The 14955-nt window shown below is 43.5% G+C and overlaps 1 protein-coding gene across 1 annotated transcript in view; it reads left to right on the top strand.

Moving 5' to 3' along the window:
* HAAO (3-hydroxyanthranilate 3,4-dioxygenase) overlaps nucleotides 1–8048 on the top strand; it is a 64049-nt gene extending 56001 nt beyond the window's left edge. Inside the window, exons 7-10 of the mRNA XM_026652534.1 lie at nucleotides 1965–2110; nucleotides 3091–3159; nucleotides 5488–5570; nucleotides 7844–8048. Of these exons, the coding sequence (XP_026508319.1) occupies nucleotides 1965–2110; nucleotides 3091–3159; nucleotides 5488–5570; nucleotides 7844–7922 (377 nt within the window). The 3' untranslated portion in view covers nucleotides 7923–8048. The remainder of the gene's footprint in view (nucleotides 1–1964; nucleotides 2111–3090; nucleotides 3160–5487; nucleotides 5571–7843) is intronic.
* Nucleotides 8049–14955: the final 6907 nt, after the last annotated feature.

Genomic DNA, 14955 nt, shown 5'->3' with positions numbered 1-14955 from the left:
GAAATGGGTAGCAGCAACTTTACATTGCTTTTGGCATTCACAGAGCAGCTGCATAAGGTAGACCGTCACTTTTGGGCTAGGGAAACAAGCACTGAATGGTGGGATCGCATCATCACAAACTCACTGTTTTGTCGCCAAAAGGCAGTTTTAGGTGACAAAACTTGGTAGTGTAGACAAAGCCTAAGATTCAGTTGCGTGTTGATTACCTTGATGCCTTTGGGAGTCAGAGACTTTTTTTCCTGCGTCTACTTGCATGGGATTATTACTTGAAAAAGCACCCCAGAAACATTTTCCACTCCTTCTCAGAACATTCTACCTAGCAGTTCCTGCCGGCACTTGTCCCGGCAAAACTTTTGTCTTTCAGGTGTGTGTGTGTGGGGGGGAAGTTAACACCTCTGAAAGACAAAAGTGTTGTTCAATTGCCAGAGTGTAGACATAGCCTTAGAGGGATGGCTGTAGTGACACAGCCATGTTGCTAAAAGCGGTGTAGTGTAGACATAGCCTAAAAGTCGTGCAGTGTAGCCGCTGTTTGTCTACTGCCAACAAAAAACTTTCACCCGCAATGAGCAGGGTTAGCTTTGTTGGCAGGAGAGCGCCATTGTCGTTCAATTGCCAGTATAGGCATAGCCGGAGATAACTGCATTATCTCTGCACTTTACTGGGGGTTGATGGATTCATAGAGGTTAAGGGCAGAAGAAACAATTAGATCATCTAGTCTGACATCCTGCAATACATAGGCCATTAAATTTCACCCACTTATCCCTGTATGTAGCCCAGTAACTTGTGTTTGGCTAAAGCACGTCTTCTAGAAAGGCAGCCAATCTTGACCTGAAGACATCAAGAGATGGAGAATCCACCAACTCCTTTGGTAGTTTGTACAATGGTTATTCACCTTCTCTGTTAAAAATTTGTGCCTAATGTCTAATTTGAATGTGTCCATCTTTAACTTCCAATCACAGGTTCTTGTTATGCCTTTCTCTGCTAGATTAAAAAGCCTTTTACCACTTGCTACTGTGTCTCCATGAAGGTACTTCTACATCATGATCAAGTCCAATCTTTTTTTGATAACATAAACAGTTTGAGCTTTTAAAGTCTCGCTGTACAGCAGGTTTTTTTTCCAGCCCTCCAATAATTTTGGATGATTGAAGTTGTGTTGCTGTTATTTGAAATTAAGACAAACCTTGAACCTCATTAGCAAAACTGAAGCTGCATTCAGCCCTCTAGCTGTTTTAAAATAGACCAGTTATGAAGGAGAATTACTGGAAATTAATTCCAACTACAACTGCATGAACATCATGAGAAAGATTCTTTATTAAATTTAAGACTGTGATAATTGATTTGTTTCACTCTTGTCAACTCAACCTTCATAATGCCTCGGAACACATGGTGGAGAGGAAATGAAGAGAATTCCATTACTGAATATGTGAAAAACAGGCCTTATTTACACAGAGGTCATACTGAAGTCATAGAGATGAGAATCAGCCTATCAGCATGATTGTACCCGTTTTAGGGACCAGTGTGGAAAGGGAATGAATAACCTGCTACCAGAAAATATGCAACAAGCTGTGAACCCTTGTATATCTATAGCATAATTTCTGAATATAATTGTAATACCCTGTGTCATGTGTTCATGCAAACCACTTTTGAAAAGAGATTGAAAGAAGGCTACGAGCCGTGATTTGGATAAAACCTATGTGCCTGGTCTTGTTATTAGTCTAAGCATATGGGAAACGTAATTCACCAGCCATATTATGGAAAGTGCCATTCCGTCAGTGCACAGAAACATGCATATTATCCATAACATCAAATACAAAATTAAGATTCTATAACAGCACACATTACTTGTCATTGGCATCCTCATTAGCCGACATCTGTGTTTACAACTGGCTTAGGCATCGAGAATGATCAGCAAGGACCAAGTGGAAGAGAGCTTCACCACTATTAACCTTTTGCTTTGGTTGCAGATGATCTCCTGAAAGACACCCCTTTCCCACTAAATGCCACTGGAGTCATGGATCCATTTTCCTTCCAAATCTGGCTAAATGATCATCGTGGAGAAATAAATCAGAAGAAATCCTTGACCATGTTTGGAGACAATTTTGAGACAGAGGTAGAAGCTTTTATTTTTTTCAAGAGACATGGGAAAGTGTTCAAAGCCACAAATGGCAGTCAGGTACCCAACTCCCATTGGACATCACCGGGAATTAGGCAACCATTTCCATGTCTGTTTTGATAATCGCCCCCACTTTTTTCTTACGTAAAATTAATAAGTAGCAAAATGCTATAAAAATTGTTCGTTATACCCCCTTCATTTCAGATAACATTCTTGGCACCAAGGCCAACTTTGATTTGTTAATCATGTGATTTCTCTCTTTAATCATAAAATAGGAGAGGATAAGGGACTGGTTGATTCAGGGGATCAGCAGTGGAAGAGCCTTTCATGTCTCGATCACCAGTTCAAATGCAGTCCCACTTGAGAGTAAAGTCGTTAGTATCTGGTGTCTGTTCAACATACACAGTCCTCTACAAAGCATGTAGAAAGTAACAGGTCTTCCCTGGATTACTTAGAATCACACTCAGAGATATGAGACAGTTCCAGTGACAGAAGGCATGGAAGTGCTGTCAGAGAGATCAATGCAGACAGAAGGAATAATAAGGCTTTGAAGGAGGAAAAGGAGGACACACAGGGCCTGATCTGCAGCCCTTTGAAGTCAATGGGAAAAATCCTATTGACTTCAACAGGCTTTGGATCAGGCCCCATGTGGCAGGAAGCGAGGGTGTTTGTTCCAAGAGTAGGAGGTGGCAAGAAGAAAGATGCAAAGCTGAGAGAGGGAGGAGGCAAAAGAAACAGATAAGTGAGGATATGGAGGAGCATAAGGAGTGGCAGGTGTGATCAGTTCTCCTTTTATCAGTAGGTATCTTTAAGAGATTAGCAAATGTAATGTGAATTCCAACAGTGTACATAAAATAATCTCGCATTTTACAAACACTTCCCCTAAAAATAAAATGTTTTACATACTGTAGGAAGATTCACATATACTTCAGTCCCTGGGATAAAATCCATGACCTTTCCCCCATTTTATGTTTTAGGCTGTAGTTTATGGACAAGGAGTAAGTGAAGGAAGCAAAAAGAATACCGATATCTGGATATGGCAGCTGGTAAGTGACATGCTTACGGACTAAGTGTGGGTTTGTATTTAGATCTGGAACAGCTCACTCTGCGAGAAAGCTTTCTAGCCATGGGCAAGAAAAAAAAATATTTTTGATTCCTTCTCTAAGAAGACTCCCTAGCCCAGGAACCACCTGTGAGTCAATTTCAAACCACCAGTCACTCATCAGTGCTTGAAAAGTAACCCTTCTTCCTCCTCTCCCATGGTCGGGGGTCACTAGCATCCCTCACCACATCCTGGATAGGGGTTAGATTCCTTCCAGCGTCCCTCCCCCAGATCCACGGAGGATGTACCATGGGCTGCAGGAATCTCTCCTCTGCTGTCCCTCCCCTGGCCCTACAGAGCACTTGACCTAGTTATACACATGGACTGCTGTCCTTCCCATGGAGAAATCAGGTAGGGCTCTGAAGTAGATTTGCGTGGTTGTGTAACAACTTGTCTACTTGAAAGTGAAATAGTAGCAGCAGTATGGCTCAGCAGTCGGGTGACCAGACGTCCCAATTTTATCGGGACTGTCCCGATATTTGCTTGTTTGTCCCGCGTCCCGACCGATGTTCGGTCAGGACACTGGACAAACAAGCAATTTTGCCCTCTGCTCCGGCGCACAGGCGGAGCCTGGAGGGGCTCATGCCGCCCCCTGCCCCGACTCCACCCCCTCCTTCCCTCCCCAAATCCCCGCCCTGGCCCTGCCCCCAGCCCCACCCCCTCACTGCCCCATTGGATTCCTCCCCAAATCCCCACCCTGGCCCCGCCTCTTCCCCAAGCACGCCGCATTCCTCCTCCCTCCCAGGCTTGCGCTGATCAGCTGTATGGCGGCGCAAGCGCTGGAGGGAGGGGGTGGCGCCAAGCACTCACCCTGCGAACTGCTCCAGCTTCTCCAGGAAGGCCAGCACGGCCCAGCAGAGATCCCACAGCAGCTCCCTCTGCCCGAGCCCCCGGTACAAGGTGAGGCAGGCCTGGGCCTCCTGCGCCGCGCCCATGGCTCACAGAGCGGCCCGGCCTGGCCCGGGCGGGGACGGCAGCCGGGAAGCAAGCCAGGCTGCCCCGGGGATCTAGCGCAGCACGTGGGCTTGGCAGCTCTGGGCCGGGGCGCGCTCAGCTGTTGCGGCCACCATAGAGTCGGGTGGAGACGGGGCTGTGCCACCTGGCGGCGGCCGTCACAAGAAGACTCTTCCCTGCAGGCGCGCCAGCCCCCCCATCTAGTGCTGCAGGGGGTCTAGCCGGGCTGCAGGGAGCTGCCACTGCTCCCCCAGCCTGGCTTGGCTCCCCCCGGCCCGGCTCCCACCTGCTGCAGCCACCACTGGAGAATTCCGTGGGCGCAGCTCCTTCCGTGGGCGTTTCTGCTCCTCTTTGCACTGCTCAGCTGTGGTCCTCATCATGCCTGTCCCTTGCTGGGCTCCCCTGACACCTGCGGTACGGTTGGAGGGGCTGGCTGAACTCGGCAGTGGTTTTCAACCTGGGGTCCCTGGGGGCCCAGACTATGCCTCAGGTTTCCAAGGGGTCCCGAGGCGAGCTGGTGCGGGGCAGGGGGGCACCTCTGGCAGCTTTTCTCCCCCCCCCCCCCCCCCGCGTCCCGATATTTCACCTTTGTCATCTGGTCACCCAGGATCCCAAAAACAAAGCAGAGAAGATTTGCAGCCCAGCAGAAAAGAGAACAGAAGAAAAAGGTTCCCATTTACATAAATCAGGCAGGCTGCCAGATAGTCCCAGTAGTTCCTATTCTGTTAAAATTTGCAGGGATTGACCATCAAATGCTAATTTTAAACCAAAAAAAAAAAAAAAAAACCCTCAAAAGGAACTTGTGTGTACTGCTGGTAGAAGATACAGCAGGCAAGACCCTGTTAATGCTGGCAAGAATCTGGCGTCTCAAAGTATGGCTGTCTGACGGGATAGTAATGAGTCCATTTCAGTATTAATGAGCTCCTATCAGTAATTTCTGTCAGCTCTCCATTGACTTGTGAACTGCTTGTCAAATCTCAAAAAAGAAGCTTGAAAAATACTCCAGGAGTCTAGCCCTGTGATTTCCAGGGAGACATATTGATCAGCAGGCTGTGAGGTTAGCCGCAATGAATCAGCTATGGGGAACCCGAGGGACTATGAAGTGTGAAGCCTTATTTTTATTGTTGCTAACTGTCAGGCAGGGAAGATCTACTAAAGTTTAAACAAAGGCCACGTAGGACGGAGCAGTTTTCAAGCTTTATTTCTGTGGAAATGTTAGATTTTCCTGGTAGGCGCTCTTACTGAGTGCTTCCTTTTTCTTTCTGCCGGGAACAGCACATGAAGAATTAAAAGCCAACTACTTGTTCATGTCTTTCAGGAAGGCACATCGGTTGTTATTATGGATGGTAAAACACTGAGTCTAGCTGCTGATGACAGCCTGCTCATCCCCGCCCTGTCTAGGTGAGCGCAGAACAATGGTTCTATGCATGGTTTTGGCAACAGAAGCCCCAATTCCATACTGGGATACACAGGAGACCTGTGAGCATGCCTATTTGAGCAAGGCAGCTGCACAAAACTTCTAGCAAATAGACTCATTCACTACCTACTAGGGTGTATGTCAACTGGCACATCAAAATATAGCCCCAATGAATACAGTATCAGCATAGGCAATATTACTCAAACAAAGGGATGTTGAGGAGGAAATGTGGTGGCACTGACAGATCAGTCTAGATCCCCTCTTGAGGAGTCAGGGAGAGAAAATAGCTCACTAAAAGCATTGGAAAAACCAGGATACAGAAAAGACTGTGTGTACAGGTAAGGTGGTGGGGAGCCAGAGCCCATATCCCTCAGAAGGGGACTTCCTGAGCATGATACCAGATCTAACTGGTGTATATGAGCACCTCCTATCTAGATTCCAGTTCAGAAACACAGCTTTCTCCCATGTGCATTAACCTGGTGAGGAAAGGGGATCATGGCACGGCCATCCTTAAGTAGGCTGCTGACAGACAAGACATTTGCAAAGGAGAGTTGGTGAAAAGTTTTCCAGTGGAAAATGGAACATATTTTAGTTGGAAGAATGTCATTTTCCAACCAACTCTTGTTAAAAGTGACACAGGCACCCAGCAGAGAAAGCACCCCTCCTCAAAAAATAAAGGATAATGCAGGCACATTGGTAAGTACAGCTGGGTACAGGAAGATGATAGTGCTGACTTTTTTTTTTTCCCTTTGGAGGAACACCAGCCCAAGAAAAATATTTCTGATTTTGGATCTACTATATTAACATCCTATAACACTAAAAACCTTGTCTGAAGCCTTGAAACCATCTCATTGTGCACAGAACTATAAAGTCAGGCCACTTATCTAGTGAGCTTTTTAATATGTTTTAAATAGGATTTAATACAGAGTCATTGTAATAGATAACAGCAGAGTACACACACACACACACACACACACAAAAATCACATTCAATGTCGTTAGTTAAGCCAAAAATCTATAATTCTGTTAACATGCCGGCCACTTCCACCCAAAACACTATAAGAAGTTACATCTAAGAATTTCACTAAATACTCTGCCAGAGGGCCCCATACCCCCTTTACCTTGTTTTATAACAAGTGCTACACAGCATATTGCTACCCTTTGGCATATGCCATCTATTTGATTAAATATTTTCCCAGTAGTGTATGATCTTGTTCTATTGTCTTTATATTGTAACCTACAAAATATTTTAGTGCCATGCAGTTTTTTTTTTAAATAGTAACTATAATTTCTTAGTTTTATAGAAATGTGAGGTATAAAAATGTTATTAGAGCCTCTATTTCATCTCTTTACAAACTTAGGATTGTTCTAGTTTTGAAATCATTTTGCTTTGACCCTATAGCATGCTGTTTTCCCATGACTGTTGTTGGCCTCATTTTGTTTGTCTACTAAAGCAGAGCAAAATCTAAAGTGACCGTTTTTAATTTTGTCCTGACTATACAGTGCTGTCTCCAAACTATTCTCTATAAACATGTGATTCTTACACTCACTCACCCCTCCCTCTACTGTACCCTCCTATGGTTTTTGAACCCACTTGTTTTAAATTAGCCCCTAATCCTGCAATCTGATCAATGAGAGTGGGTCCATTTAGAATCCAATTGAAGTCAGTGGGATTAAGCCTGGTCGAAAAGGTCCACCCAGGCAGATCATATTGGATTGGGACCTTTAATTGTAATCTCTTTGGGGCAGAGATTCTCTGACTATACAGATGGACTGCATTTAGCACACTGGGCCATGATCTTGACTGTGGCTCTGGTCAATACTGTAATAGACATTAAATAAGTAAGTATATAAGTAAGAGAGATGGCCCTAAACCACAATCCCAGATGCAAACATTCCTGAACTTTTAGGTGTTTGAAATCCTGGTTCAGATGTTTGAAATCCTGGTTCAGATGTGGACTTTTTGAACTAAATTCAGTGCTCAGTGGAGTTACTCTGCTGCTACTCCCATGTAACAAAGCAGAATGTAGTCCTTTACCTACTTGATTATTTCATCTGGTTTAATTTGTGTCTTGCTTCCTAAACGGACTTTGGACCTCTCTTATATCAGTGTCTGTGAAGAGTAACTCCACTGAAGTCGATGGGCTTACACCAGCATGAGACCAGTATAAGTGTGATCAGAACTAGGCCCCATTATTTCCCCCTGCATTACAAATACATTAATTTACATTATATGATCTCTCTCTGTATTTTTGAAGGTACCACTGGAAGAGAGCGGAAGGATGCATTGCTCTTTACATTACTCAAGACCCAATACGCAAAAGACCCTATGCCTAATTTCTGGGAACATAAACTAAACATGGATGATCAAAAACTTTATCCCACATAGATAATTTTAAAGATGTTGCTGACAGGGCTGCTCAGAAACTGAATTACTTGTCTAATAAAAAGGTTACAATGAAATTTTGGTTTCAAGCAATAGATCCAATTAAACGTAAAGCATGCATACTACATGCTGCATGATAAACTGACAACTATGAGCTATTTGGTTAAAACTCAGAACACTCATTATTCCAAAAGAAATGTGAAACTGATTTAAGTAATGCAGCCAAATATACAGATTTATATACTCGATATTGAAAGCTGAAGCTAGACAAATTCATCCTGGAAATAAGGTGTACATTTTTAACAGTGAGAGTAATGAACCATTGGAACATGTACCCAGGGTTGTGATGGATTCTCCATCACTGGCAATTTTTAAATCAAGAGTGGATGTTTTTCTAACAGATTGGTGCTAGGAATTTGGGGGAAGTTCTATGGCCTGTGTTATACAGGAGCTCAGACTAGATGATCACAGTGGTCCCTTCTGGCCCTGGAACCTATGAATCTGTGAATCCCAATTACAGCAAATTAAAGACTTTTCCAAATACAAGTCTCTTCTAGTAGCTCAAGGACTTCATGTTAGTAACGGTTCCCCACCGTGAGCCATAGGTGTGGCACAATGTGACTACATTAAAGGATTTAGAGCTAGACCATACCTTTAAGTTACAATCATTTTGTGAACTCACTGGTGCACGTCAGAGATATGCAGCTGTCACATACACAGTCCTGTACAGACAACTGCAGTGGGGTAGAAATGGGGCCGTCACCCAGTCCCCACTTGCCATTTTGTGGCATAAGAAGGGGCTGGTCCTTGTGCTCCCTTAACACCCCTTCAGAGACTGCAGTTGTAGCTGACCCTTGATGTTCATGTTTTCAAGTAAATTAAAAGAGATCATAAAGATAACAATACAGCTTGACCTGAGCCTGTGCAAATCTGGTAGGGAACATACCATGCATATCAAGTAATACTTCATACAACATACAGTATTGTATGTATATCAACTGATATTGTGGCAATATGACTCTAAAGCACAAAGATAGGCCTGGTTGTAGTTCTCCAAATGCCAAAATCTCATTTTAAGGTGACCAGCTATTCCTTTGAAAACCTGAAAGGGATACCACCACCCCCTCCCCCCCCCCCGCTACTCCCCACTTGATTTTAACTTTGGAAATATTGGGCATGACAAGTGGTTTTCACTGGTTTCCTCTGGGGTCTCAAAGATTTTACATGGGCCTGCATATTGGATCCTTTTACTATTGAAACACTGAAAAACAAGTTAGTTAGAAAGGTGGTGTTACCAAATCTTAACATTTGTATGTTTGTGAAAGTCTAAAATTACTGTAGCTTGAATTTTTGCAATTATACTAATAATGTAAATTAAAAACAGACTGTTCCTGCCTATAGATTTTCAGTATTTCTGCCTACCACCTACAAGGCTTATTAAACTGAGCTGTCATCTCTCTTTTATGCTATTATTCATTCCTTTGGGGAGAAGATGTCAGACGGAATGACTTTAATCCTTAACTTCTATGAAAGGCTCACTCTAGAAGCTTTTCCGTTAGAGTACAGCAGAACCTAACTAATTCCCACTCACAGCTGGGAGACCCATTGTGAATAATTGAATTTGGCTAATTAGGGTCCAGTCCTGCTGTGCTTGCACATGTGAGTAACTTTAACCACATGAATAGTCCCATTAAATTCATGGGAATTACTCATGCGACTAAAGTTATTCACATAGTCCTGCGGACGCTTAACCATCTCCTCAGTGAGTAAGGGACAACTCCTGCTCCCACTGAGGTCAATGGGAGTTTTGGCACGTCTTCAAACAGGATTAGGGTTTACCTGCAAGGTGTTGAGCACTGTAGTCAGCAGGAGCAGAGGGTGCTCAACCCCTGGCAGGATCAGGACTTGAGTGATCAAACAAGTAAAGCAAGATAATCAATACAATATGCTTGAGCCTGCCAAGCCTGGGAGAAAGATCAAGCCCTGTATGTACCTTTTTAGATATTGTAATGTTTTAAATTATTTTCATTATAGTGTTTAAAAGTATATAAGGAAGTTATTTCTGTCTTCTTATATCAACAATGGAGCCAGATCCTCCACTGATGCAAATTAGTATAACTTTATTGAAGTCTGTGGAGTTAAGCCATTTATACCAGTTGTCCAATTAAGTCTTAATTATATAAGTAAACGTGTTAAAATGTGGGGACAATTAGAAAGAGTGCTGATTGGCAAGATTCTACTGTACATCAGCATCTGATCATAACAAACAGCTTGGTCCCACTAAGCAACCACTGTGATAAAAAGGAGTAATCCCAGGCACAATAAGAAAGTCACAAGTACTCACCAATGTTTTCCAGTCTATTGGAACAGGCACAGTGAGAAAATCTTCAGTGGGAGAAGCATACGTTTGGCCCAGTGAAAATAAAGTGCAGAACAGTTTGAACCAATAAAAAGAAATCATTCTCTATGCAACATGTAGAATTCACTGATTAATAGTGGAGCCTGATTTTAAAAAGCACTGGATAATTTTATCATTAAGAACATTTTTACTTGAGCTATGACTGGTGTGACAAAGTTCCTCCTCTATCTTGGTGGGTCCTGTGCTTATTGGCAGATTTTCTTGCCTCAGAGATTCATCATGTGGGTTGGGGAACAGCCCAGAGACCTTCCCCTCTGGAAGAACCCACAGTCCAGGTCAATTGGGAGGTTTGGGGGGAACCCGGGCCCGCCCTCTACTCCTGGGTTCCAGCCCAGGGCCCTGTGGACTGCAGCTGTCTATAGTGACTCCTGTAACAGCTGCATGACAGCTACAACTCCCTGGGCTACTTCCCCATGGCCTCCTCCAAACACCTTCCTTATTCTCACCACAGGACCTTCCTCCTGGTGTCTGATAACGCTTATGCTCCTCAGTCCTCCAGCAGCACACCCTCTCACTCCCAGCTCCTCACACTCGCACCACAAACTGAAGTGAGCGCCTTTTAAAACCCAGGTGCCCTGATTAGCCTGCCTTAATTGAGTCTAGCAGCTTCTTCTTAATTGGCTCCAGGTGTCCTAATTAGCCTGCCTGCCTTAACTGGTTCTAGCAGGTTCCTGATTACTCTAGTGCAGCCCCTGCTCTGGTCACTCAGGGAACAGAAAACTACTCATCCAGTGACCAGTATATTTGCCTTCGACCAGACTCCTGTACCCCACTGGTCTGGGTCTGTCACACTGGGTTAAGAGTAACCAAACCTCATGTTTCAGTGCATAAACTGATCACTTGTAAAGGATCAGGAAAGAAGTCCTCCTCCTTGAACAACAATACAAGCATTGGTGAATTTTACTGCTTCCTCTGAAGCAGGGGTAGTCAATAGGTAGACCGTGGGCCAAATTTGGACTGCCAGATGCCTCTGAATGGGCCCCAAAACCTTTTTATTTACTACTTATCATCATCATCATGACATAAGAATGGCCGTACTGGATCAGACCAAAGGTCCATCTAGCCCAATATCCTGTCTACCAACATTGGCCAATGCCAGGTGCCCCAGAGGGAGTGAACCCAACAGGCAATGATCAAGGGATCTCTCTCCTGCCATCCATGTCCACCCTCTGACAAATAGAGGCTAGGGACACCCTTCCTTACCCATCCTGGCTAATATCCATTAATGGACTTAACCTCCATGAATTTATCCAGTTCTCTTTTAAACGCTGTTATAGTCCTAGCCTTCACAACCTCCTCAGGTAAGGAGTTCTTGCACAGGCAAGTTGACTGTGCACTGTGTGAAGAAAAACTTCCTTTTATTTGTTTTGTCATTTTTTAATTTTGTTCTCCTCCTCTGGAGTCTGGACCTTGACTATACCTTGACCAAGAAATTTGGACCTTGACAAAAAAATAATTTACTATCCCTGGGTTCTGAAGTGTCAGATTGAAGGCCCTACCATAAGTAGAATATCAGACCAGTCGGCTCAGTGTTCAGAAAATCTGCACTGTAGCAGAACCTTTGTCGTCCTACACATGAAGAGTGGTAGGTTTACTCACACATGGTAAATAGGTCTTACTCTTAGGCTATGTCTACACTAGCTGTACCGATGCAGCTGCACTGCTGTAAGATCTCTCGTGTAGCTGCTCTATGCCACCAGGAGAGAGCTCTCCCGTCGACATAATTAAACCACCCCCAACAAGTGGCAGCAGATATGTGGGCAGAAGAAGCTCTCCCCCCGACATAGCACTGTCCACACTGGTGCTTATGTCAGTGTAAATTATGTCACTTGGGGTGTGAGAGGTTTTTTTCCACACTCCTGAGCGACATAAGTTATACCGACATAAGTGGTACAGAAGACATGGCCTAAATGTTGTATAGTGGAAGAAGTAGCCTCCTATTTTATAGAGTTAAAAATGCTCATTGAACAGTGCTTTCAGCTCCCCACCCACACTCACTTTATAGAACAGATGCAAAGAAAACAACTTTCCCATTCGCATAAAGAGAGAAATTGATTTATCTATGCATTTTAAGAGGTTCCTACAAACCATCGCAATGTTCATAAGAGCTTATACTTCCTACATGGATTTTTTTCAGGGGTTTTTGTGGCTACCAACCTAAACTGCATTTGAAGGAACAAATTCAAATTAGTTCCAGTTGTTAAGATTGTCAATCATAGTTTATTTCTAACTGAAGACACAAATAGTGGTGGAACTATTCCTTAACAGCACAACCTTCAAAATAAGAGCTGGTCAGACTCCAAGTAAAACAGAGTTGATGCATAAGCTGAATTGACTTAAAAGGAGTAACTAAAGGGCAAGTTACATTTCACACTATATCTCAGAAAAAAAAAGACAGGGCTGCAAAGACAGGGTGCAAACAAGCTAGCTAGTGGAAGGCTAGCCAATCAAAGACATTCAGCAAGTCTAAAGGCACACTCCAAAATCCACAGATGTCAATAGCAGGGCTCCCACTGATTTCATTGAGGGCTTATCTTCACTACCCGCCTGGATCGGCAGGTAGAAATCGATCTCTCAGGGATCGAATTATCGCGTCTCTTCGGGACGCAAGAATCGATCCCCGAATCGACGCGCGTATTCCACCAGCCCAGGTAGGAGTAAGTACCGTCAACAGGGGAGCCGCGGCGGTCGATTTGCTGCCGTCCTCACAGCGGGGTAAGTCAGATCGGTTACGTCGAATTCAGCTACGCTATTCGCATAGCTGAATTTGCGTATCTTAAATCGATCCCCCCTTCCCCCCCCCCAGTGTAGACCTAGCCTGAGTTTTTGATGGAGGCCTGACTCAGCAAAGTAAGTTAGAAAAGGATTCAATATATTGTGCTTGAGCCTGCTAGGTGCTAAGCACCCTCAACTTCCATTGTCATCCATGTGAGTTGAGGACATGTAGCACTTCACAGGAATGTTCAGCACCTTTGCAGGATCAAGCACTGAAACTACAAAGTAAGTCAATACACTGTTGATCTCATATCCTTCCTCAGAGCTCCCTAGTTCTGGGTTTATGACCTCTAGAAGGAGGTCCTGTGAGAGTTTGTTTTTTGACTTGGTATTGGTCAACATTAACTACAATCCCATGACCTTTAATAGTCTTAGTTTCTGCATTTAAACTTAGTAATTTGGGTAAAAATAAATAAATAAATAAATATGCACACACACCCCAAAACGCTACCTATACCACGAAGAAAAAAACCAGAAGCCATGTAATCTATATTCAATAATAAGCTACATCAAATAGCATATCACACAAACTGATTTCAAAAGTGTGAACTTGAAGGGTTTGATGTTCTCTTTGTTTTCTAACAATTAGTCAAAAGTGCACGTACCTGACCATTGAGGCGACTCGTGGGTGGGGCAAAAAGTAGCAGGGGTGGATTTTTGGTATGGTTTTACTGTTTGGGGAAGCAGTGTTGTACTTTGGTTACAGCAAAAGGCTGAGAGTCAGGACTCAGGAGATCTTGGTTCTGTTCCCATTTTGTGACCAACCGAGGGGTGTAGCCTTCATTTTGTAAATGCAGGTACTCCACCCATACTGGAGTGGCCCCCGGTGCATTTCTGAATAAAATTCTGTCCACCATGCAGTGTGACCCCAAATGTACAGTGCACGTGAGGTCAAAAGTGTGGGAGCACCATTCCCCCATGTTCCTGTCCCTGCTTACAGAAAGATGCTATATTAATGTAAAGTATTACCACCATTACTCAGAAACAGCTAGTACCTGGTTTGGAGTTGCAATGACAAATTTGAGGATATTCTCAGTATATCAGAGTAAAACCGAATGATTGTAATTGTATACTTCTCATCAAAAGCAATAATGCATTCATTCAGAAGAGGTCTTTGTTTGATTGCTGGATTGAAAAATAGTTTATTTAAAAGACAGAAAGCCTACCATGTAAAATATAAAGCTTGTAACAGAAAGCCTGTGCCTTTCACTTCCAGTAGATGAGAGCTCTTGTACAATACTTGTACTTTAGGTTTTATAGTTTGGGGACAGATCTGAAGTATCCAGTAATGCCAGACTTAATTTAAAAATTGGCAGATGTTAATATAAAGCTTGAAAATTCAATTTATAATTTCAAGAGGTTAAAAGGGGGGGGGGGAACAACACACACAAAAAACAACTGAAACCATTTGCAGTTAATAGACTTGGCACTATTTATACTAAGGATTCCAAAGACGGCAGTACATTGAAAAATGGAACTGGTGATATAGCAAATAAGTTTTGATCAGGAAATGCAGACTCAATAAAAGCTCCAAATTCCTTTACAGATGGCATTTGACTCCAGTTAAGGGCCATCATATTTTTGCTACTAGGGAGGTGCTCTATTGGAGGTGCTGAGGGGAAAGGGGAACATACTTGCACACGTGGTAGTTGGGTCCAGGAATTAGATGGTTTGGGGCAGAAAATATTAAAGAGATTCATTTGATAACAAAATGTCGGCTTCCTAGAAATGCCCAACCTGCTTACTTAATGCTCCAGTCAAGGATCGGCATTTTAAACAGAATGATAAAA

Source organism: Terrapene carolina, unplaced genomic scaffold, assembly GCF_002925995.2.
Source record: "Terrapene carolina triunguis isolate 2854851 unplaced genomic scaffold, T_m_triunguis-2.0 Scaffold120, whole genome shotgun sequence".
NCBI lineage: Eukaryota > Metazoa > Chordata > Testudines > Emydidae > Terrapene > Terrapene triunguis.
Note: the sequence above shows the minus strand (reverse complement) of the source record. Positions and strands in the feature narration are given on the sequence as shown.